This window comes from Leptopilina boulardi, unplaced genomic scaffold (genome assembly GCF_019393585.1).
Source record: "Leptopilina boulardi isolate dan_hultmark-lab unplaced genomic scaffold, ZJU_Lbou_2.1 LbouV2_372, whole genome shotgun sequence".
Classification (NCBI taxonomy): Eukaryota; Metazoa; Arthropoda; class Insecta; order Hymenoptera; family Figitidae; genus Leptopilina; species Leptopilina boulardi.
The window spans coordinates 1,038,272-1,065,424 of NW_026137943.1; the positions used below are offsets into that span (position 1 = coordinate 1,038,272).

Sequence of the window (27,153 nt, forward strand, 5' to 3'; positions counted from 1 at the left end):
AACTTTTTAACTTTGTGATGCACCAAAAATATTTATTCTTTGTAACTTTTTATTTTAAAATTATTTATTTAGAAATGCCTATAAAACAGGTGTTGAGACAATTGGGGGTTTAACAATTAACATTTTCAATTGTCAATAATTGAATGCATTTCTGTGGACAAAAAGTTGAGAACACTGCGCGCGCAGCATTCCCCCTCTCCTTGCACAGGGTTCTCAACTTCATGGTTAAAGGTCGTTCATTCACAAAACTTTTACTTTCAATTATTGAAAATCAATATTCTACTAATTTCTCCTACTAATTGGCTTATAAAAATCTTCGCTATTGTCTAAATAATGAGCACCATCACAATTTTCTGAATACTTTTCTTCATCGTCTGTGGTAAATAAAAAATTGTTGTAACCTCCTATTATTTTTTTTTCTTATTCAGCAGCGTGTTTTTTTTTTTTAATTTCCCATACAATATTGTTCAATATAAGTAGTAAATGTAATCAAAATATTGAATTTTTGATCCAATGTTGATCGATGTGTGTCTTGGTTATTTGTGTCTTGTGTCTGCACTACTTCCTGATGATTACAACGATATATGATGCTGGAGAACAGTGGTTGGATGAGAATGGACTTCCAAATGGTCAACAACAATTGGAGAAAACTGCAACACGATCATTGAGTCTGTCTTATCGTTCGGCGGACAATTATAATGTAAGACTACCAAATATCAACTCGTGCACAAAAACAACTGAAATCGGTCACGGATTTCGTGCTCGTGAATTAAAACGCGAAAATGGATTTCGTCCTCGTTTTAATGATTTTGATAATCTTGATCCACATCCAAAATTTGATAAAATCAAGTCAAATATTGCTCGTATTCAGACTAAGACAATATTTTCGGATCAAAAAATGTTTGGCTCACTTGGTAGTTTGGGACTTGAAATTGGTAACAAATTTAACACACGAAACGAGACATTAAAGGCATTAAAGACTAATGATGTTGATAAATGTAAAAGAAATATTGTAAATAGTGTCGATGACTGTTCTGATCGTATAATACGACCATTGGATCAACCAGAGTCAAAGCACGTGGGCATAATGGAGTCAAAGTCTAAGAGCTTTGTACTTCCGGATCGTTTTACCCCAAGATCGGTATCGCAAAACGGAAGTTTATCAAGGGTCGAGGATCGGTCACTGAAATTGACGAGTCCTCGCCATCATCATCATCATCATCACCAACGCACTTCACCTTGTACTTCTTCTTCCAGCACCAATCATAACACGCTATTTACACCATCACCACCTTCTTCAACTTCTCTGATGTCACCTTTACGGGTTAGAACCTGGCACCTCCAAATTGTAGATTGCACGGTCTCGTTGTTGTTACTTTTTCATCATCTACACAAATATTTGTTTCCAACAACAACTTACAAAATAATTTTACATTTAATTAAAAATTGTATTTTGCTATTTTCAATTTTTTGGATTTTGTTTTATCTATTAAATTGGACGATTAGTGGCGCTAAAAAAAAATTCCCAAATGGAATTACAACTTTAAGACACTTTTTTCCAAACACTTTTATAAAATACTTTTTTTGTTTCGAAGAATCATAATCGATTCAAATAATTTTTAGTTCCTCCTCTACGATATAAACTTCTACTCTATCAGAAGTCTAAAATCGCTTCGTGGTTACGTCACGTGTCTTTCTCCTAACCTAACCTGAATCACTTGCGCGCATGCGCTTTAGCCTCTGCTGTCGATAGGCGCGAAATTTGATTTCACATTCGCAATGATTAATAAAATGGTACAAAATCCAACTAATTGAATAGTTTAAAATATTTTTTCAACGTATTAAATGACACATTTTGTGTTAATCACTGTAGCAAAATTTTTTTTACATGTAACAATTAGCGAAAATGAAAACATTTAATTCTTTACAATACACATTTTTTTTATAGAGTAGGAGTAATATTTTTTTTATCATTAATATTTTACTCTATTAATTCTAAAGCAAAGTGTTATTACATTTAGAGATGTTTTTTAAGCTGTTGTATTAATTGAATTATATGTAAAAATAAAAATATACACTTTGTTTTATAGATTATCCTAATTAATTTTATTATAATTACAGTAAAAAAAAATTTTTTTTTTAAATCTTTATTAGTGCTCATTATTAATTTCCTATTTCAATATTGAATATTTCAAAAACCATTTTGGCCAAATTCCACAATAAATTTGCTCGCTACATTAATCAAATTCTCAGCTTATCTTCTTCAGTGCACAGCATGCTGTTCACATAACACGTCAATCGCTTTTCGAATCCTAAATGAATCCTCTTCTATATTAATACGCTAAAATTTTCGAATTCGCTTTTCGAATAAGGAAAAAGTGTTTAAAATAATTATATATTATATGAAAATAAAGAATATTTAGCCATTTTCGTTTACACAAGTGCATAATAAACGCCCCTTGTAAGCATGTCTTATTTGTAAAAATAGTTCTTTAAAAAAAAATCTCTATATATAAAAAATTCTTTTACTCCCACAAGCTTAATATTCTATTTCATTTTTCAGCCATTCGATCAACGAAATTGCCAATCGTCAAGACCGTACATGTCCCAGTAAGTAAAAATTAAATTTTTTTAAAGTTAAAAAGAAATTTGCAAAAAGAAAAAAAATGTTTCTTCCTTTTTTTTCAGCGCATTAAAAGAATCTGGTTACGAAAGTGACTCAACGTTAATATTTCGTCGAAGAGAGGACGTTAATTCTTTGAGTCCTTTGAGTCCCTTGGAACAAAGGTTAGCGTACAAAACAGTACAAAAAGGTGGAGACGTGCCTCTTCATGGTTTTCGAAAACCTGCACCGGAACGCCCTAAAGGTAAGCCTCAAATTAAATTTTCAACTAAATGCTTTTTTATTTGGGTACACTTTGAAATTTTATTTTTCAAATATTTAATATTCTTTTATTTTTATCACAAATCACAAGAAGAATTTTTTTTTTTGGTACAATTATTTCTGCGGAATAATTTTACTAATCAGGCATGTTCGAAATTGATTAATAAAATAAAAGGGAAAGATATTTATAGCTGCGACCTGACTAGCATGTAAAAATATATTTATTTCACGAAAAAAATTAGATAGAAAGCTTTTTAAGCATTTTTGACGGTATTGCAGAAATTACAATTTAAATTGTAAATTTCTTTATTTTATTTAGACAAAATTAGAAATTAGTCTAATTGTGCATGTTATTTTCAGTATTGCATCAAATATTATTGCTTTGGAATATTTTATAAAAAAAAATCATAAAAATCTTCATCTGGTTTATGAACATTTCAGAAGAAAAAGCATAAACTAAATATTTATCCACTAAAATTAATTTTAGTAGTTAACGCTGAAATATTGTTTTTCTAATTATTTATTAATTATTGCAATTTAAAAAATTTACTATCATTTATTTACTGCACAAAAGCTTTTTTGGTTCATTGTAAAATAAAGAATTTTTTTGGGAACGCCTTAACATAATTACACTCGTCACTGTCTTCAAAACGTCTGTCGATATTGGTACGCAAATTTTCAATTTTTCTTTGCCGATTTTTTCTCTTTTTTCTCACACACCTCGTGCACAATGAAGAGGATCTTACCAAAAAAAAAAAAAAAAAAAGAAAAAAAAAATAATAATGGCACGCTGAATTTTCAAAGTGATCTCTCACGGCTTGAAATTTGGTAAAAGGGAAATTTTCCAAGAAATTCATCGCGATTAATAGCCAAACATCATAAACCTCTGTCCACAGACGACTCTGAGATCGAGTATTTCCCTATTTCGCCAACTTTGACGCGGATTCGAGTTCATCGAAAAAATCCCACATTCCTGCTTTCAAAATCGTCTATGACATTTGCTCGATACAAAAGGACAACTCCTTCTATGGCGACTAACTCTATAAAAAAATCTATTTCTGAAATTCATTTTTCGGATAGAAAACAACCAATAAGATTATCCTCACTACAGGGAAAGCCTGCCTCAAGAGTGACATCTCCAATTCGACCTCCATCACCGCCAAGAAGACAGTCCTCAAAAAATAATCAAACACTTCAATTTTATTCAAAATTCACCACATCTCAAACATCAAAACGACACGAGCAGTGCTTTGCCGGCGATAAAGTTTCCAGCATCAGAGTTTTACGCGAGAGACTCAATTCCAATTTGGAGAACCATAGAAAAGATCGTGAAGAGGCACATAAAATTCGTTCAATTAGAGCCACTTCTGCCAGTCCTTGTTCACGTGCAAGAATCACTTCTCCTGATTCACAAAAAAAATCCGAAACTTCCTTCTCACGAAGTCTTGATAGACTACGTCCTCGTGAGCCACAGGAGAGAATTTTTCTACCCAGAAAAATTTGTCAAAATTCAAAGAATTCTAAGACTACAATTTGTCATCATAACGGTACAAAAAATTTAAGCCCCGTGAAAAAGGACATTCGACGAACTAAAAAAGAGCAAGACGAATCCTGTAAAAGACTCAGTAGATCAACTGCCGATTTATCTGAATTCAAAAAACCCCTAATGAAAAAAGATTGTTTCAAAGATAGTTCAACAGAAATACAAAGAAGCCAAAGAATTTCCCGGGGACGAGATTTTGCAATACAGAAATATTGCTCCCAAGACGGGAAAAGAGATATTTCACGAGATTCAAAAGAAATTCCAAAACAAAGTCAAATTAATTCAAAGTATCAATCCATTAAGAACAGATGCAAACATTTGAAGGATAATTCCAAAGATATCAAAGAAAGTCGCAAACCTGGAATTATATCCAAAACAACAGTGACAAATTCTACTAAACCAAAATCCAAAGTCTCCATTTCATCAAAAATTTTACAAAAGTCCCAAGAAAGTCTCCAAATAACGCCAGCATCATCTCCCCTAGCAATTCGTAGAACCCTATCAGAATCACCAAAACTAAAATTGACAAGAGATTCTTCTCCATCCTCGTCAATTTCAAAAATCACATCCAGTGATAATTTGCGAAGGAAAAAATTTCGCGATAAAACTCAAACAATCCAAAACTCATCAAAACCCCTCACTTTGCTTATAAATCCCGAGGAATCAAAAACAATGAAACAGCAAAAGACATCAAAGAAGGAATTACTAAAATCAAGAACTAAAAAATCAAGAAAAAGCAGTTCAGATGAGGAAATTCCCACCTTAACTGTTGATCAGATAAAAAAGCATCAGGAGGCAACAAGATCTGATACATTCTTCCAAAGTCTTTTTCTTCGCGATTTATCGCCAACTCCATCGCAAACAAGTACCTTGAGACGAACAGCCGTACAGGAAAAGGCGCGTATCTTCCAAGAACTTCAAACAGAAAATTTCAAATCCGAACCCTCACTCAGATCATTAAATATTTACTTGTCCAATAAACGACCAGTCTCCAATTCAAGATTCAAAAATTGGGAACGCGAAAGTCTATCATCCAGATGTTCGAGTCCCCGTGGTGGTGTTTTTTGGTCTGGTCGTTCCATTTTCCAAAAAGTCAGCAAATTCGACAGTTTATTAGGTTCAGAGGAATTTGGATCTTCAGCCTCCTTACGTGGTAGAAGTCCCGATTTAATGCGAGACACAAAGGAGAGAAGTTTGAGTGAACCGCCTTTGAGAACATTACCAGAACACATTTCCCATTCCCGTTCGCCTTCACCATCTCCATCGCCCTCTTCTCGAAGAATTCGAAATTTAAAACAAGATTCTGAAATTTCTAAAAAAATTAGAACCCGAAGTGCAAGTGATGTAGAAGAATGTCATCATAAGAAAACTGTATTTGGTTCAAATTTCTCATTGACTAGAAGTAGCAGTTCTCTAAACACACTTCCAACTGATCGTGAAGATTATCAGCAATACATTCTTGAGATGCTGCACTGTAGAAAAAAATCTAGTCGCTATAAGGATTTACACGATTTTTACTCCAGTTTAGAGAAAATGGGAGAATTAGAGAAAACAACATCAACTGGTGATCTTAGACCTAGAATGAAGAACGAAGAGATAATTGATTACGATCGATGGAAGGAGGTGCGTTCCAAAGAGAAAGCACATCAGGAATTAAAGGTACTTTACAAAAAATTGTGTAACGTACAAAAGGAAAAAGATTTCCTCTACAGTACTAAAGATGTCGATAGATACAAATGGAGAGGTGACTCAGGTCTCCGATTAAAGGAAAGATCAGTCGAAAATATTCGTGAACAATTTAAAAAATTGGCTAATGAAGAAAGTGAACTGGAAGCATCCAGACAGAGGGAGATTGCGTCCAAGAAAGATGTTTACAAACCCCTTTGGCGAGGAAATTCTGTCGTGAATGTAGCAAATACAATGGTGAAAAAAGCTACCGATAAAGTAGATACCGACAAGTCTAATGTCTCTTGTACCCTACAGAAAAGTCTCGGTGGAAGTAAAAAATTTTGGAGTAGCCTTTCAGTCGAACAAGTTAATACCCTAAAGAATCAATTGAATGAAATTTATGGCAGTGATAATCCTAAAAGTAAATCCCAAATCAAGAGTACTACTCCTAAGGAGAAATTAAATCCAATGGAACAAAATTACGAAATTGTTGTTCCTCCCGAGGAAGTGGAACAAAAAGATAAAAAGCTTCATGTAAGATGTCATTCGATGATTGTCGATAAGGAAGAGGCAACTTTTCCAAAAAAAAGAAGCGACTCCATAAGTCGTGTTCGAAGTCTCGAAAGATCTCAGTCAGATCGTGTTACGCCTTCCTCATTAACTGAGATTGAGAAAAAGAAACTTTCCCTCACCTTAAGTAAAGAGGTATTAAATAAGGTTCAAAAAAGATCAATCAGTCCAAAAGAGACCCGAGGAGCAATAGCAGTAGCTCAGTTAAAAAAATCCCAACCAAAGGAAAATTATCTCCTTGTTTTGACACCTAATAATACAAATTCCGATAGTATTCAAAGAGTGGAAAACGTCATTGATGAATGGTCCAAAAAACCACCAATACTTGCAATGTCATTGTCTGATTCTTTGAAAGTACTTCCATCGGCTAGTGAATTTGACAGTGCAACTGAAAGTTCCGCGTCATCAGTAAGAACAGTTGTTCAAAAAATTGAATCCGAACATGTGCCAAGAAAAGTAGAATTTTTTGAGAATATCAAACCAAAACTTTCATCATCGCAAAGTTTTGCCGATTTAAAAGAACTCTTTGGCGAAGTTGAATCTGCCAGATATAAAACTCATATCGATGAAATACAATCACGGTCAACATCACCACGACATGGGGTGATCACTATCAAAGGAAGAAGTCCATCCGCTTCGCCGGACAGTAGCACGCGACAATTGCACGCTTGTTTAAGAGACCGTGAATACGAAAGACCACGCAGTGTCAGTCCATATCGTGCTGGCACATCAACCACATCATCGTGCAGTATCGAGAGTCTTTGGTATAGAAGCACATCACCTGATCCAGAGAAATATTGGCGTACCTATTTAAAACTCGTGCGAAACGGTTCAGTGCGTAGGCTTCGTGATAAATTTGAAAGTCTTGAGGATCTACGTGAGGGTCGTGCCAAATTAATATTCACAAAACGCTATCAAAGTGATCCTGAATTAGCACGCAATCTATTGAAAAAAGTCACTATTAAACCACAAGAAATTCCTGATGTTGCTTGGCTAAGACGAAAATATGAATTACCAATTAGAGGAAGAGTTAGACGACGTGGATATTCACCACCAATTCCACGTGTTCCACTAAGACTCGAGGATTTATCAATGCCTCACATTAATGTTATCAGTAAAATGGCCGAACTAAAGGATTCGTCAAACATTGTCACTAGTAATTCCATTGCTCGTAAGGAGGAGACAAGGGAATTAAAGGCAAAACGTCCCGTTGGTAGGGTAAGGGAAAAATTTGAAAAATTTGATAAGACCTCATTGTTAGGTGAGATGTTCACTTCAACGCCCAGTGTTCATGAATTAAGAGACATTGCACCCTATTTAGCCGGTAGGTGGGTGGCTCACAAGTATCCCAGTCGACGGGATAATGCAAGATCATTGTCATCGCCTCCTGATCTTGAATCTAATGAACGATCTCATTCAACTAAGGAAGTTGGAGCATTGTCAGACGCAAGTTCCATTACACCACCAAGAAGAAGGAGAAGAATTGAAAAACCAAGAGCCACTTCCTCATCACCAGTGAGACCAAGAACGCCTGTTTCAATTTTAAAACATCCTCCTCACGATGATATTTTTGCTAATCAACCATTTGATCCAAGTAAACATAGACCAAGGTACAGATATCAGCCACCACCACCGCCACCATCGCCAACATTTCGACGTGATTCACGACCATGGTGGCCACCATTACCAACATATACTGCAAGACCTACAGTTACATTTGAAGGTCCGGCTTTTTTGTAAAGTAGACGCTTATTTTTTTTCATTTTGTTTATAATAATCATGATTAAATAAAAAAAAATTTTTGTGGAGAGTGTGTCAGGAAGATTGGGGGTAATTGTATAATATAGAAAATGATGTTTAAAAGAGATTGTTTTAATTGAAAATGAAAAAAAAAAATGATTCGAATTTAAAAAAATATATCTATATATAAAAAGCAACGCCAATATCGATAGAAGGTATGAAGAGTTGCGCCACGGAAGGAAGTTGGATTCAAGTTTAAAGCTTCGATTCCAGCGATTTGTGCTAGAAAAGCTACTTATTATTTTCGTTTTTTTCGCTCATCCATAGAGTACTCGATCGCACCACCACCACCACCGCCTAAAGCCCAGCACTACAGAAGCGATTTTCAAGGTAATATCATTTTATTTCAAAAAATTTTGTTTTATTTATTCGGTGTTCATTGTTGTTTTCATTATTTTTATGCTCATGATAATTGTTCCCGTCCAAAAATTATAACCAAGCACTGGCAGGGCTCATATCGGGGAGCCACAAAGTTAAATAAAATCAAAATGCTATCGTCACATAAATTAAACATTAAAATTGTGTATGCCAAAATTTTCTGAATGCTATTTTAATTTTGATTATGTCTATATGTTTTGCTATAAGAATAGCGCATGTTAGAATATTTTATGTATGTAAATACTATTTTACTTAAATTTGGATTACTACTTACGACACAGGAATTACGACTGAGGAATTCCAACTTACGACTTAGGAATTTCAACTTACGACTTAGGAATTACGGCATAAGACTTACGACTGTGGAATTCCAAATTACGACTTAGGAATTACGACTTGCGACATAGGAATAATGACTTACGACATAGGAATTACGACATAGGAATTACGACATAAGAATTACGACTGAGGAATTCCAAATTACGACTTAGGAATTATGACTTACGACATAGGAATTACGACTGAGGAATTTCAACTTACGACTTAGGAATTACGGCATAAGAATTACGACTGAGGAATTCCAAATTACGACTTGCGACATAGGAATAATAACTTACGACATAATAATTCCAACTTAAGACTTAGGAATGGCAACATAAGAATTACGACTGAGGAATTCCAAATTACGACTCAGGAACTACAACTGAGGAATAGGAATAAAGACTTACGACTTTGGAATTACGACATAAAAATTCCAACTTAAGACTTAGGAATGGCAACATAAGATTTACGACTGAGGAATTCCAAATTACGACTTAGGATTTTTGACTTACGACAATAGAAATTCCAATTTACGACTCAGGAATTATGACATAAGAATTCCAACTTGACTTAGGAATAGCAACATAAGAATTATGCCTGAGGAATTCCAAATTACGACTTACGACATAGGAATAATGACTTACGACTGAGAAATTTTAACTTACGACTTAGGAATTACGACTTACGCCTCAGGATTTACGACATAATAATTACGACATAGGAATGACAACTCACGACTAAGAAATGTCATCTTACGACTGAGGAATTATGCCTTAGTTAGGAATAAGGAACAAGATTTTCTATTTACCATAGAAATAAGTTGCATCAGTGAAAATTAACCATTTTTTTTTTGAAACTCCTCGTTTCGTGCCTTGTGCAATTTATAAAACGATCATCCACTTCATGTCTTGTATAATAACATATATTCAATTGCAAAAAAGGGGAATCATATTTTTTTTTCTTTTGTATGTTTGTATGATAATAATAGACCTCCAAGCAGTATACTTGAGCTATAATCGTCATCTCCGGCATGTTTCTGTGCACGTAAATGTATTATAAAAAAAAAGTAATACTTTATTAACAAATAAAAAGGTCAAGCAGCTTCTTTCCATCAATCAATTTTTATCAGAATGATTTTTTCTGATTCATTGAATCGATAAATAATTCACTGAATCATTGCCCAAATGTCAAAGAGAGTGATGAGCGAGGTTAATCGATAAAATTTAATTTATAAACTATCATTTTTGAAAAGTTAATTTTTTAACTTTATTTTCTGTTTTATTTTATTATATTTTTTTTAACTGAAAAATTATTTTTTGAAAATTATTTTTCATTATTATGAGGAAATTTTTATATTTACATTAATTTATAAAAAATGACACAAATCGTGAGTCATTTGGAAGAAATAAATGTGATCTCACCTTAAATAAATTGAAGGAAGAAGAGATAAATCAAAAAGATAACCAATTAAAGAACATTAAAGTCTCTGTTATTTCAAATGCTATATTATGTATTATCCATAATATAATTTTATTTTTTAATTATTTACAAATGTTTCTATTTGTATTAAATTATAATTACATTTTAAATATAAATATATTAATAATACATTAATTTAAAAGAAAATTTTTTTTCTTTATATTTAAGTTTTTAATTGTTTTACGCAATATTTCCGTCATAAACAAAATGAAATTAATGACAATAATAGAGTCTTATATATTTGAGACCCTTTTCGTCTCACCGGAAGTTAGAACAAGGCGATCATTCAAGGCTGAAGATTAAACCGCTGCTTAACATAATTAACCTCTGTTTAAATCGACGTGACCTTTTATAAATGGTCCTTCTACATGAAAAAAAAATTTATATAGAATTGCGATTATCTTCGATAAAAAATCTACTCGCAAAATAAATATATATTTTATTTCTTTTTTTTTTTTTTTTTCTTTAAATATGTCAAGATTTTTCGCAATTTAAATCGGAATGCATTCTCATATAGAATGACGAAATCTGATCGTTTTTAGTTTCAATGATTACGATTAAAAAATATCTGAAACAGCACAAAAAAAAAGTTTTAAGAAACATAAAAATAACTTATAATTTAGAGAAATATTTTATTTTACAGGAATTTTTATTAATTTATTTTTTTCATCTCTTTTGAAAATAAAGTGTTAAATAGAATAAAAATTAATAGTAAAGAAAACACAATTTTTAAAATCTAGGTTTTGTTTAAAAAAAAAGAAAGTTTCGCTATTTACGAAATCACTCGCGCTATCTAATCAAAAATGATAAGGTGTTTGATGTCAATATAGAGTGGAATTTAAACAAACAGATCTTTAGAAAATTGTCTTTAGTCAAATAAACGAAGAACCTTGACAAAAAAAATAGATACCAGATGTTTTAAAATTAATTTTACGTAATTACGATTTGAGTGATTTTTTATCTAAAATTAAAATTAAATCAAAAATTTTTTTATTTGTAACGTAATAGCATTCATTTATTGTTCACTGTTTTCAAGGGTAAAGGAATATTTTGAAGTATTTTTTAGTACTCTGATGTTCTCTGATGTTCTCTTATGTACTCTTATGTACTCTCAAGTACTCTGGAGTTTTCTAATGTACTCTGATGTACTTTTATGTATTCTAATGTACTCCGATGTATTTTATTGTTTTCTGACGTATTATAAAGTATTCTGATGTTTTCTGATGTACTCTAAAGTACTCTTATGTACTCTTATGTACTCTTATGTACTCTTATGTACTCTTATGTACTCTGATGTATTCTGAAGTACTCTGATGTACTCCTATGTACTCCTATGTACTCCTATGTACTTTTATGTATTCTAATATACTCTGATGTATTCTACTGTTTTCGGACGTATTATAAAGTATTCTGATGTTTTCTGATGTACACTGAAGTACTCTAAAGTACTCTGAGGTACTCCTTTGTATTCTAATGTACCCTGATGTACTCTAATGTTTTCTGGCGTATTATGAAGTACTCTGATGTTTTCTGACGTTCTCTGATGTACTATGACATAATGTGTTGTTTTCTATGATGTTCGCTGATGTACCCTGATGTATTATAAAATACTCGGATGTTTTCTGATGTTCCCTGAAGTACTTCAATATTATCTCATGTTCTCTGATGTACTCTAATGTACTCTGAAGTACTCTGATGTACTCTATTGTACTGTAAAGTACTCTGATGTTCTCTAATGTTTTATGATGTACTCTATTGTACTCTAAAGTACTCTGATGTTCTCTAATGTTTTATGATGTACTATGAAGTACTCTGGTGTTTTATGATATTCTCTGAAGTACTTCAATATTATCTCATGTTCTCTGATGTACTCTAATGTACTCTGATGTACTCTGAAGTACTCTGATGTACTCTATTGTACTCTAAAGTACTCTGATGTACTCTATTGTACTCTAATGTTATCTGAAGTTTTCTGATGTTCTCTAATATATTTTTAAGTATTCTAAATATTTTTATTACGATTTTTAAATATTTTTAAAGTACCTTAATGCGCTTTTATTATTCGATAAATAATAAAGATATTTAAAGAATTCTATAGACAAAAAAAAATTGAAGTTTAATTAATACCTATTGCCCCCATTTAAAAAGCGATAAGCGTTATACTTTGTCAAAGATATAGTATGAGTCTCACTTGTTTTACTGGTGTTTGTATATATATATAGTTTATTATATTGAGTGGTTTCTTTTAAGCACGTGATGGTACTTGGTTAGGGAATTATTACCACTGCAATAAAACGAAGTCGATTGGAGGAAGTCTACACTCTAGACAGTTAACAATCATATGCGGACAATCTCTTTCTCTCTTTCTCTTTCTTGGTCGTGCATCGCCGAATAAATTCGAACCGGTGGGAAAATAAGCGCGCTCCTCCTTCAAAACGTAAAGTGCATTTAAAACTGCAGTAATGCAGACGAGTCTTGCGTTGTAACTTCAAACTGTCAGACGCCACCGTCGCGCCACATTTCAATGTCTCAAACGCACCTTCTATTTCTACTTGTCAATTCAAGTCCTTGAAGATTTTCTTTTATATTTTTGTTTTATTTTTTTAAATTAAATTTTTTTTATTATTTTCAATATTTTTCCTTCTATTTAAATTTTTTTTTTTTTATTTTTTTTAATGAAACAACAATATTGAAGAACACAAGGATTAAGTGAAGTTTTATGTGACATCCGGTATCGTTTTGAAATTGTGATAATAATTTCATTGAGGATTCGAAAAAAATTAAAGTGAAAATTATAAGTGATTTAGTAAGTTACTTGGTGTTAATTGAAAAATTCCAAGTACCTGAGAAATTTGGTGGTTTTTTTGTTTCAAAATTAAAAGAAAATATTTCGATGGAATGAAAAAAAAAAAAAAAATTATGTGATGACGAGGTATTAGGGGCAAAATCGTTGGATCTTATCACGAGTGATGTCATGAGCACGTGATGAAAAAAAAAACCTCGCAGTTCAATCATATTGTTCTTAATACCATTAATTCAATGATTTATTCATAAACATTTCAATGTAAAATTGAATATAGGATTTTCCAATTCATATGCCAATTTCCATTAGAAAAAAAATGACAATTTTTATTATTAACAATAAATTTAGTAATTTATCAAATTAGTTTGGAATTAAAAAAAAAATATATTACTTTCATTTACCTTAGAATTTATTTATATTAATATAATATTTAATTTCTCAAGGATAATGATAATTTCTATAGAAATTTTTTTTTTCACGAGAGATATGAAACTTGAATGAAAGAGAGTGCATTATGAATAATTTTCGCTGGCAAACGGGATTGTTAATTAATTAGAATATTTTTTATTCGGTCAATAGTGAAATCTACTTTCGTTGAAAAATCGAGCCGTTACTTTTGCACTGCGGGTATTGTAGAAATTTACGCTCCACATTGCTCGGGAGACACTAATTAGAATAGAATTACGCACTTGACAGGTGTGAGAGTGCAAGTAACATAATTCACACAAAAAAAAAAAAAAAAAAAACATTTGCAAGTCTATAATCGCGTATTACCTTAAAAACAATAATAACAAAATTAATATTCCGCTAATTACAAAGTTGATACGCCATAAAACAACAAGAATCATAATAAATTATAGTAATAATAAATGTCAAATTATTGCGATAACTCTTAAAAAAAAAAAAATTCTATTAATTATTAATAATACTTTTTTTTTAATAATAATTTTTGAAACTAATTAGAAAGATTATTATTAATGTATTTTATTTAATTAAAAAATATTTCTCACCAAGCGTGAAAAACTTAACGTAATATATAGAAACTTTCATAAATGTAAAAGTATAATCAGAAAAGAATAAAAAAGTAAAAAAATACAATTAAAAGACAATATTAATAATAATAATAATAATAATAATAATAATAATAATAATAATAATAATAATAATAATAATAATAATAAATAATTAGGTAATAATTATGAAATAGATGAGTATTTAAAAAATAGTTATAAATGAAAAAGAAATATTTTTTTATTTTTACTGATAAATTAAATTGATTTAATTTGAGGATAATTTTCAAGGAATTTTTTGATGTCGTTGGTTTGCCATGAAAATTGCATACTTTGATCGAAGGACGTAAGCTCATCCGTTTCCTTGCCAAATAGTTTCGACCTCGGCCTACCTCTACAAAATCTCAACATATATTCACGCAATAATGTTTTAAATTTGTTCAAACTTATTATAGTTTTGAAATTAGGTACATGCTAGTGTTATAACCACAAATTTGAGAGATTTTGAAGAGAAAAAAAAGACGATGAAAAGTTACAAATTCAATTTTTATAATGAACTTCCAAAAAATATCCCAAAAATAAATATTACTGTATTTCATAAAAACTATATTTTTTTATATATATTATTCTATCGTACTGTAGAGAAATCTCATGTAGTCTGGTGTACTCGGATGTACTCTGAAGTACTTTGATGTATTTTGATGTACTCTGATGTATCCTGATGTACTATGAAGTACTCTGGTATACTTTGAAGTATTCTGATGTATTCGGATGTTCTCCATTGTATTTTGAAGTACTCTGGTATTTTCTGATATAGTATAAGGTATTCTTATGTATTCTGATGTTGTCTGATGTACCCTGATGTACTATGAAGTACTCTGATGTTTACTAATGTAATCTAATGTTTTCTGATGTACTATGAAGTAATCTGATGTTTATTAATGTACTTTAATGTTTTCTGATGTACTTTGAAGTACTCTAATATATTCTGAAGTTCTCTATTGTACTATGAAGTACTCTGATGTATTCTGATGTTGTCTGATGTACCCTGATGTACTATGAAGTACTCTGATGTTTATTAATGTACTTTAATGTTTTCTGATGTACTATGAAGTACTCTGGTGTTTTCTGATGTTCTTCATTGTTCCCTAAAGTATTATGTTGTACTTTTATGTATATTCTAATATACTCTGACGTATTATAATGTTTTCTGATGTACTTTGAAGTACTCTAATGTATTCTGAAGTTCTCTATTGTACTATGAAGTACTCTCATATATATGCTGATGTTGTCTGATGTACCCTGATGTACTATGAAGTACTCTGATGCTTACTAATGTTCTCTAATGTTTTCTGATGTACTATGAAGTACTCTGATGTTTACTAATGTACTTTAATGTTTTCTGATGTACTATGAAGTACTCTGGTGTTTTCTGATGTTCTTCATTGTTCCCTAAAGTATTATGTTGTACTTTTATGTATATTCTAATATACTCTGACGTATTATAATGTTTTCTGATGTACTTTGAAGTACTCTAATGTATTCTGAAGTTCTCTATTGTACTATGAAGTACTCTCATATATATGCTGATGTTGTCTGATGTACCCTGATGTACTATGAAGTACTCTGATGCTTACTAATGTTCTCTAATGTTTTCTGATGTACTATGAAGTACTCTGATGTTTACTAATGTACTATAATGTTTTCTAATGTACTATGAAGTACTCTGATGTTTACTAATGTACTATAATGTTTTCTAATGTACTATGAAGTACTCTGGTGCTTTCTGATGTTCTCCATTGAACCCTAAAGTATTATGTTGTACTTTTATGTATATTCTAATATACTCTGACGTATTATAATGTTTTCTGATGTACTTTGAAGTACTCTAATGTATTCTGAAGTTCTCTATTGTACTATGAAGTACTCTCATATATATGCTGATGTTGTCTGATGTACCCTGATGTACTATGAAGTACTCTGATGCTTACTAATGTTCTCTAATGTTTTCTGATGTACTATGAAGTACTCTGATGTTTACTAATGTACTATAATGTTTTCTAATGTACTATGAAGTACTCTGATGTTTACTAATGTACTATAATGTTTTCTAATGTACTATGAAGTACTCTGGTGCTTTCTGATGTTCTCCATTGAACCCTAAAGTATTATATTGTACTTTTATGTATATTCTAATATACTCTGACGTATTGTAATGTTTTCTGATGTACCACGAAGTACTCCGATGTTTTATAATGATATCTGATGTACTAGGATATGATCTGAATACTTTTAAATGTGTTTGAAAATATTTTAAATACTTTTCAGGATTTATGAGTATTTAATAATACTTTAAATACTTAGAAATACTTACTTTAAAGTATTTTAAAGTACTTCAATAATAATAATAATAATAATAATAATAATAATAATAATAAAAATAATAATAATAGGAATAATAATAGGTAATAAATAGTATGCAAGAAATATATGAAATAAAGCAAAAGAGATTTAAAAATCAAAGAAATAATAATGGTAGGCAATGATAAGGTAGTAAATAATGAGTAGATAAATATTGAACATGGAAAAATCCTATTATATAGGATAGGGTCGTGAACGCAATTAAATTGGAAATTCGCGAGACTTGTTGCTCTCTTCCGGCAGGTCTGTCTCTCTCTCTCTCTCTCTCGCACTATATATATGTATATATTTTATATATATCGGAATCTCGAGATTAAGGGATCTGACAAGGCTGGTGAGCGTGACTTGGATGAGAACCTCGATTCCCTGTTGAATGAGTTGGCGAAGCAATTCCGACCGTAAGGTAAACTAGCGTGGCGATCTTCTTGGGGGCAGGGGCATTGTCTCTGGCCCGAGGCCCTGGGCCTCTCCACGATCCCAAGAAACTTATACCAGTGTTGTTTCAACTACCGAATAGAGACGATCTCTTTGCTGAAATCGTTTATTTTAAACCACAACAAAAAGAAATTAAATCTAACCGCGATTCAAAAACCACGAAAATTATTTTTTTTTTTTTTAAACCTCATCAATGTTTACATCTCTCAAATTAACTTTCCTTCTATAATTTTTTTTAAAAAAACTAAATTGTCCTTAAAATTAATTATCGGAATTAAATAAAAAAAACAAAGTTATTTTCTAATTAAATTAAATCAAATAGAATATCAAAATTTAAAAAAAAAAGTGAAACTTAGTGAAAAATGGAAATTGTCATACGAATGTTTATAGGATCTATTATTATTTTGACGTCGAATGTGATGAAAGTGGAAATAGAAAATAAAATTGAAGTGAAGTGAATTTTGCCATGAGAAGTGTTTTGGTATCACCGTCGCGTATGCCGGAAAGACTATTTCCGTTGGTTGAAGACTTGGAACATAGTGTTCAGTGGAATGATCTCACGAAAAATATTGATCATTTAGAGCAAAATAATCATCAACGTCGAGTTAAAAAAAATCGCGAATACGATAATCTTGAAAGGCATACAGTTCGTCGACGATCAATGCCCGAAGTACAAAAAGCAAATCTCGTTTATGTTCATCGTCCTCAAAAATTGGAGGATATTGCAATGACAAAATCATCAACTGACTCAATGAATTCCCTAACAAATGTCAATCGATTCACCTGGAAACCAAGAACAGAATTTGAGAGATCATATTTTGGTGATGAGGTCCTAGAAGAATCATCTTGTCAAAATCGTTATTCTTATGAAAATTCAAATTCTTCTAATTATCGATCCAATGATCAATTTTACGCCAAAGAAATTTGTCTTAAAGATAATTGTCAATTTTGTTTAACCAGTGATTGTCCAATTTGTTTGGAAAAAAATTGTCAAATTTGCCTCCAAGGAAGTTCACAATTTAATCCAAGAAAAAATGATAAAAGTCATTCAAATGATCATTATCAATTTAAAAATATTGACAATAGTTATTTAAATGATTATCAGAATAATGAAAAAAATCAATTTCCCTTGATAAGTGGTCAGGAGTTTTATTTAAAAGATGATGATAATTTTTTGAGAGATCATCAATTTTGTCCTAAAGAAAATCATCAATTTAATTCAAAAGAAAATCATTTACAAGACAAGTTTCATTTAAAAGAAAATAAACAAAATTATCCAAAAAATCATCAATTTGAATCAAATGAGTGTTATCAAATTTATACACAACAATCTTTAAAAAATCATCAATTTTCTAAAGAAAATCATCAATTTCCCAATGAAAATGAAGAATTTTATTCCAAGGATCTTTATTTAAATGATCAAAATCATCAACAAAAAAATGAACCAAACTATCAAAATTTTCCCATCAATAATTTGAAGGATCATAAAAATGATGACAATCCAAATCAAAGAAAATTCAAATCACAAAATCAATTAAAATCAAATTTTCAAAATGACATAAAATCCGATTACAAAATTAAATCCAGTGAAATGAAAGCTGAATTGAAAAATCATGAAATGATTGAATCGGAAAATCAAAATCCAGCCATAGTACAAAGTCAAAATAATGAAATTGCACAGGAAAAACAGTTGGAATCGAAAAAAAAGACATCATCATCTTTTCTTAGAACAACGGAACGTTTTCAAAATTTAAAAAATGACAAGTCCAATTTAAGCGGTAGTCGTGAAAGATTACAAGAGATATTTGAATACAATCGATATTTACGACGACAATTTTTCGCCGATACACCCGTGAGTAATTTGAGCCAAAGAAGAAATACCATTTCGGAGAAATTTATCAGTCCCATAAGATCGAAACATTTGGGAATGGGATTTGGCAGCACTGAAACACTCACAAGTCAAAGTAATCAATCAGCTGACAGCAGTATAAATGGCCGAAAATCACGTGCCGATTTTAGTAATACTCCAGAATCTGTTGATGATGAAAACATTAGCATTCTCAGGGAAAATGAAATTCAATTCAAAAGTTATAAAACTGAAAAAATTGATGACGAAATCAAAGGAAGAATTGGTATCAGCAGTGAAGAAAGAAGTGGTACCAAAGTAATAGGAAGTGGTACCAGTAGTGAAGAAATAAGTGGTACCAAAGTAGTAGGAAGTGGTACCAGTAGTGAAGAAAGAAGTGGTACGAAAGTAGTAGGATGTGGTACCAGTACTGAAGAAAGAAGTGGTACCGAAGTACGAGAAAAAGGTTCAGGAATCGAAGAAAAAAGTGGCACCAAAGTAGTAGGAAGTGGTACCAGTAGTGAAGAAATAAGTGGTACCAAATTTGAATCGGAAAATTGTACCAGAACAGAAAGAAAAAGTGGTACCAGAACTGAAGAAAGAAGTGGTACCGAAGTACGAGAAAGAGGATCAGGAATTGAAGAAAAAAGTGGTACCAAAGTAGTAGGAAGTGGTACCAGAATGGAAGAAATAACTGGTACCAAATTTGAATCAGGAAATTGTACCAGAACGAAAAGAAGAAGTGGTACCAGAACTGAAGAAATAAGTGGTACCAGAATGGAAGAAATAAGTGGTACCAAACATGAATCAGAAAATGGTACCAGAACGGAAAGAAGAAGTGGTACCAGAACTGAAGAAAGAAATGGTACCAAAATTAAAGAAAAAAATGGTACTAAAATAAAAACAGAAAATAGTACCAAAATGGAAGAGAATCCTTCTATTATAAATGATACTGAAATAAAGAGATCCTTGCCAAAAATTTATTTCGGAATGGAAAAAATAAGAGATAAATTTTCTGAATGTTCACCAATTGAGAGAAGTGAATCATTTGATATTCTTTTTGATTATCAAAATCGAGAGAAAAAATTAAATTCCCTAACACCAATTATCTCCAATTATCGTGATGATAAATTGAAAAATGAAAAAACATCCTCCAATTGTTTATCCACTAAATTTCATCAATCACTTCCAAATCTTCCGGTTCTACAACAATTGAATTCAATAGCACGAGTTTCAGTGAATGGCTCCACTTATAATGTTACGACAAAAAATGAATCCTCCAATTTCATGGTGAATAGAAATAATAATTTTTCCACAAACGCTTATACATACAAACCACTACCATGCAATGAAGATAATGTCGATGATTCAAAATTTTTTGCCACCTATGTCAATATTTCTGATTCGTCTGATAAAGAATCAAAATGTTCAACGCCATCGTCAATTAGAAAACGAAAAAAAAATGTTCCACCACCACTTGATTTGTCGAAAGTCAATGAACGTTACGATCAACAAAATTTTGTGCCAACTTACACTGTTGATGTGACAAGAGTTTCTCATGGTGTACTAAAAAATGTTACCAATGAAAAAACGAAATCAAATGAAAGTGAAAATCAAAAATTTACAATTTCCAATATAAATAAAAATGAGAATTTCAATCAAGATGAAAGTAGAAAGAATAATTTAGAGATGAAAAATTTGTTGGAGAGTAGTAGAACATCTTTTGTGAATAGAAAAAATGATATTCCTTTAAATTGTTCAAGATCGTCGTCATTTTTGTCAAATTGTGAGAATATCAATAAGAATACAACATATGAAGGGAGAAATTTAAATAAATCGTGTTGTGATTTAACAAATACAAATGATCTTTTATCACCACAATTGGTGAATAATTTTAAAAATTCCCTAGCCGATTTATCGCGTTGTGCTACATTGCCAAGTGTTTTTCATCAAAATCAAAAATATGAAAAAAATGATACTAATAGTGATAGTTTACATCAATGGGATAAGATTAATAAACATTCATCAACAAGTGGAAATGTACATACATCCCTTTATGGACCAATTCCATACAGTCAATACTGTGATAAAATGAAAATGAGTAATTTATCATAATTTTTCTTTATCTTATTATGCTTTTTTTAACCGGGGTAAGTTGGCGCATTAAAATTTTTTTTTCTAATTTTGTTAATGAATTTTGATTTTATTAGAAAAAAAACACACATTTTATAATGAATATTAATTTTCAAAAATTGTATTTATGAGAGAATTTCATTTTACTATTTTAAAAAATTTCAAAAAAAAAAAATGCGCCAACTTACCCCGAAATATACAGTTTTTTTAAAAATTAAAATAACGATACATGTAAAAAAAAATTTAATAGGAAGCACGTGTCTTTTTCATCTCGTGTAGTGAATGCATTGTCATCACGTGAGAGTCAATGACATGAATCTTATTGTTTATATACTGTGAGTGCATATAGAGAGAATCGGGATGAGTACAATTCGTGTCATGAAAGTCACTGAGCATGCGCATTAAACACAGACTTTCAACTCATAATGTTGGTCAAACCTGCATGTTATGTCGCATTGTAATATCATATCAGTTGCAAAATCTCGCCGGTTAATGACACATGTGTTTTTCAATTTATTTACAAAAAAAAAAATTATTTTTTGTATTTTTTGAAATTTAATTTCAAAATTACTTTGTTGTTTTAGTTTTATATTAAAAGTTAACATTTATCAATTATATTTAAAGAATAGAAAAATTAATTTTAAAACTATAAAATATAGACGAATATAGTCGGTATTAAATGGATTAGAATGAGAACCACTGCTCTTGATCCGCTTCATCCTAATATCGCGCGATAATTAAAAAAAAAAAAAAAAAATTCGTTGATACGTGATTTTATCTGACAACTTTTGTTCTTCCTGATTGGAATATTGTGAGTTAAAATATATTTATTATTTTTTAATACCGAGTTTTTAATTTTTTTTGAATATTTTATAATTTAGAAAAAATAGGATAGAAAAGGAAAAAATAATTTTTTTCAAGAAAAATATGATTTTAAGAAAACGATAAAAAATATTAATTATGAGATTTTTATAAATAATTTTACATGTAAGCTGCCTCATTCATTATGCAATATTCATTTGAGTCACGACTTGTACAATTTCATCGCCTTCATAGTGTTACAGAGAAAGATGATGCATTACGGAAATTATGAATTAAAATATCCAGACAGTGCTTAGACACAACTTTTGTTTCATTCAAGTTGAGAAACAGGTCAAAATTATATAAAAATTGTAATATTCAACAAATTTTATAAAATTATTATTTATATTTTATTTAATTAAAATTATTTTCATATTATTTTGAACTTAATTCTTTTGTTAAATTAATGGAATACAAAATCAATAAATTTAATGCAATGTTTCAGTCTCAAGCCTTAGAAGTAAACTGAACTAGTATTATGTGGGTCATTTTAAGTCTACATCCTGCTTCCATTTAAATTGTTCTTTTTTAAAAAATTTATTATTGGAAATCAAAAATTGATTCAATATTTTGTTAATATTTTTAAAAAAAATTTTTACATAATATATACAATTTATAAAATTAGTTAATGAAACTTCATATATTTAATTCCTCAAAAAAATTTCAATATTAACGTAAATATAGTGTCACTTTCATTCATTGAAATTTGCCAATTGTTCTTAATTAGAGTTCATAATTGCAATAGAAATGTTAAATATAAACGAGGGACCAGGAGATAAAGTATGTGAAATTCTCGTTGCTTTCATTCTCTTCATTTGTATAATTTTCCCGACAATTCTGTTTCTTGAATCAAAAATCGCGTGATTTTTTTTCCCGCACTCGAGAAACTGACGATTTAATAGAATTTATAATTACGATAACTGAAGCGAAAGTTTTTGAATAGAAAAACATTGTTTTGAATTTGAAACAATAGAAAATTAAAAACATTAAATAAACAAATAAAATTTAAATTTTTTAAAAATATCTTTATAATTAAATATGGAAAAGTTGTATTGATAATCATATAATTTCCACCAGTCAAATGAGACGCCAGGGCGGAACTTGGGAGCAAAGAAACAACTGCAGTAGTTAACATACTTTATGTCGAGCACCGGAAGTTGAGCCAGGCATGATTGAACGCTTCGATAGTCTCGTTTTTTTTTTCTTTTAGAAACCCGACATATTTCGACATTCGCATATATACTTCCGTTCTCTGGGACTTCTTTTTTAATATGAGAGAATATTATCAGTTCAGATTTCACAAAATTAATAAACGGAAATAAATTCCCTCTACTAGGAAAGAGAAAAATTATTTCCCTTTGTTTTCGGATATATAGTAGTAGGAAATTGTTAATTCTCATTCCGACAATATTAGCCCAGTATTGAACCAAAACTTTCCAAAAATAGTTGAATATTTCTTTTTTTTCTAATTTAAATATTAAAAAATTAATTAAAACATTAATTAAATTACACATAAATTATTTTCATTGCAAATAAAAATTATAATTTGTTATTTTTTTAACCACAGAATCACCGAGGAGATATGTGGAAGGAGAGGTGACAATTCACTATCGATCTCCAGTTCGTACAGAAACTAAAGAGATCCTGAGCGAGGAGGAGCTGGCTCGTAGAAGTGCGGAAAATATGCGCCGAGTGTATCAGGAGGAAAGACGTCGGAAATATCTTCAGGAACTTCACGACATTGATTCACGTCGTCATACAGACAATTTTATGTAAGAAATCATTTTTTTCAATTCAAAAAAGATAGCTTTCAAATATCATAAAAAGTAATGGACAAAATTGAATAATTTTGATAAAATATTGTCAGCCAAGATTCACCAAATATTGAACTAAACTAATTCTAATCTTGTTATTTTATTGTTTTTATTCACTTAAGTCCGAAACCAATTGCAGAAAATTTGCAAATGCGCCACAAAAAATTTTTTTTATTTAACCAAAATTTTTCTAAAAAAGATAATCAATTTTCATATTAATCTTCTTTTTTTATTTATTTTTATTCACATAAGTCCGAAACCAATTACAGAAAATTTGCCAAACTGCCACACATAATTTTTTTTATTTAATGAAAATTTGTCTAAAAAACGCTAATCAATTTTCCTATTAATCTTGTTATTTTATTTATTTTTATTTACTTAAGTCCGAAACCAATTGCAGAAAATATGCAACATGCCACACATAACTATTTTATTTAACGAAAATTTTTCTAAAAAAAGATAATCAAATTTCATATTAATCTTGTTATTTTATTTATTTTTATTCACTTAAGTCCGAAACCAATTGCAGAAAATTTGCAAATGTGCCACACAAAATTTTTTTTATTTAACGAAAATTTTTCTAAAAAAAGATATTCAGTTTTAATATTAATCTTGTTATTTTATTTATTTTTATTCCCTTAAGTCCGAAACCAATTGCAGAAAATTTGCAACATGCCACACAATTATTTTATTTAACGAAAATTTTTCTAAAAAAAGATAATCAATTTTGATATTAATCTTCTTTTTTTATTTATTTTTATTCACATAAGTCCGAAACCACTTGCAGAAAATTTGCAAATGTGCCACACAAAATTTTTTTTATTTAACGAAAATTTTTCTAAAAAAAAGATATTCAGTTTTAATATTAATCTTGTTATTTTATTTATTTTTATTCCCTTAAGTCCGAAACCAATTGCAGAAAATTTGCAACATGCCACACAATTATTTTATTTAACGAAAATTTTTCTAAAAAAAGATAATCAATTTTCATATTAATCTTCTTTTTTTATTTATTTTTATTCACATAAGTCCGAAACCAATTACAGAAAATTTGCCAATCTGCCACACATAATTTTTTTTATTTAACGTAAATTTGTCTAAAAAACGATAATCAAATTTCATATTAATCTTGTTATTTTATTTATTTTTATTCACTTAAGTCCAAAACCAATTGCAGAAAATTTGCAACATGCCACACGTAACTATTTTATTTAACGAAAATTTTTCTAAAAAAAGATAATCAATTTTAATATTTATCTTGTTATTTGATTTATTTTTTCACACGTTGAAAAAATTAATTTATTGAAAATAAACTTCACACGATTGAAAATTAAATATTACAAAGTTAATAATATACGTTCTACTCGAATGCAACGGAATTCACGCATACTGCTAAATATAAAAAAGAATAGCTATAATTCAGGGTCACGCAAAGTTTCTTGTTACGCGCGATACACATCGACAAATTTTAAATAATGAAAGGAACGCTAAGTCTAGTCCCGTTTAAAATGGTAAAATAAAGAACAATGTTAACCATCCATAATAAGAAGTATAACTTTAAAAAAAATATAGTCTTTTTAACTTCAGTGTCATTAAATTTTTAAAAGTGTTTCTATTTCATTTTAATTATGGTTTATTTAAGTTATATTTTTTTGTATACCGAAAATAATAAATTTCCTGATTTGAAGAATCAATAGTTACAATTTATTTATGTTCAATGAAAAGAAAAGTTAAATTGTTTTTCTATTTATTAATTTGATAATTAGTATTTTTAATTTAAAAATTTATACTTTAGTACAGATTTGTAAAATAATTTTTTTTTTTGAAATCATTATAATTTGATAATTTATGATTTGATTTTCCTTTACAGTGTCGGGTTTTGTTTGAAGTTTTCTTTGTGGTTTTTTTATGACGATCCTGTAAAGTTGGCAATTATTTTTTCTGTAATATAAATTTTATGGCGTTACATTTTTTTTGTTGAAAATTTCAGACCTTCTCAGAAGTCCCCGATATCACTGAACAGATACGATGATTTTCTTGACGACCTTAGCTACAGAAGCAGATCCCAGGAGCAAACACCGGAACCACGATTGGTGGCAAGGGCTCTTTACAATTTTATTGGCCAATCTCCACGAGAGTTGACTTTCCGTAGAGGAGATCTTATTTTTGTCAGACGTCAAGTAGATAAAAATTGGTATGAGGGAGAGCACAATGCAATGCTCGGACTTTTTCCATTCAATTACGTTGAGGTAATAAAAAAGACAGACATTCTAAAAATTATAATTTAACGAAAATAATATTTCTTTACAAAAGTTTTTTTTTGAAAAAATTGATTCTAAATTAAAACAAATTAATTATCAAATAAATTACATTTTAATTGTAGATCCTTCCATTTGATGGAATTAGGACAACGCCAAAGAAACCCTACGAAGGACAGGCACGAGCCAAATTCAATTTTATCGCTCAGACTAATCTGGAATTATCGTTGGCAAAAGGTGCAGCAATTAATAAATTCATTATATGATCAAATTTAATTTAAATTCCAATATTATATGAAAATTTAATAGTTAGACCTTTTTTTATTTACTCTATAATTTTAATATCAAGAATATGAAAATAAAATCGTATAATTTACAGGAGAATTAGTGGTTTTAACGAGAAGAGTTGATGAAAATTGGTACGAAGGACGTATTGGAAATAGAAAAGGAATTTTTCCTATTTCTTATGTTGATGTTATCATCGAGCCAGGACACAGGCCAGGTAAAATTAATTTTTCGTAAAATATCTTATAAAATTTATTGAATTTTAGAAAAATATTTTGCACTGTATTCTAAAAACGTTTCAGCATATTTTTTTCTAAATTACAGAAACACCTGTTCAAAGTAAACCTATTGCATCGCCAGCAGCTCATAGTTTATTATCGAATGGTACATCGAGCGGAAAAATGAGCATGGGTCCTCATCATTATACACCTTCAATACCAATTAATACCAATTCTTCCCAACCACATTATAATTCACTTGTAAGTTTTTTAATTTCTAATAGATTAATTCAACATTAAGTATTGAATAACATAAAAACAAATGTTGACTAAAGCAACAAAACAAAAAAAAGGAAACTGGGCTACAATATTGTTGATTTTAAGACCTACTCCTCTGCTACCTTCGTTATGGCTATTTTTCGCCTT

At 30.0% G+C, this 27,153-nt stretch overlaps 1 protein-coding gene across 1 annotated transcript in view; it reads left to right on the plus strand.

The window, feature by feature from the left end:
• The window catches only part of LOC127287754 (uncharacterized), a 94,416-nt gene that overhangs the window by 63,541 nt on the left and 3,722 nt on the right, over positions 1 to 27,153 (plus strand). The window contains exons 17-26 of the mRNA XM_051314848.1: positions 602 to 700; positions 2,564 to 2,610; positions 2,689 to 2,867; positions 3,781 to 8,388; positions 8,733 to 8,795; positions 23,720 to 23,924; positions 25,957 to 26,215; positions 26,350 to 26,461; positions 26,604 to 26,726; positions 26,834 to 26,988. Of these exons, the coding sequence (XP_051170805.1) occupies positions 602 to 700; positions 2,564 to 2,610; positions 2,689 to 2,867; positions 3,781 to 8,388; positions 8,733 to 8,795; positions 23,720 to 23,924; positions 25,957 to 26,215; positions 26,350 to 26,461; positions 26,604 to 26,726; positions 26,834 to 26,988 (5,850 nt within the window). The remainder of the gene's footprint in view (positions 1 to 601; positions 701 to 2,563; positions 2,611 to 2,688; positions 2,868 to 3,780; positions 8,389 to 8,732; positions 8,796 to 23,719; positions 23,925 to 25,956; positions 26,216 to 26,349; positions 26,462 to 26,603; positions 26,727 to 26,833; positions 26,989 to 27,153) is intronic.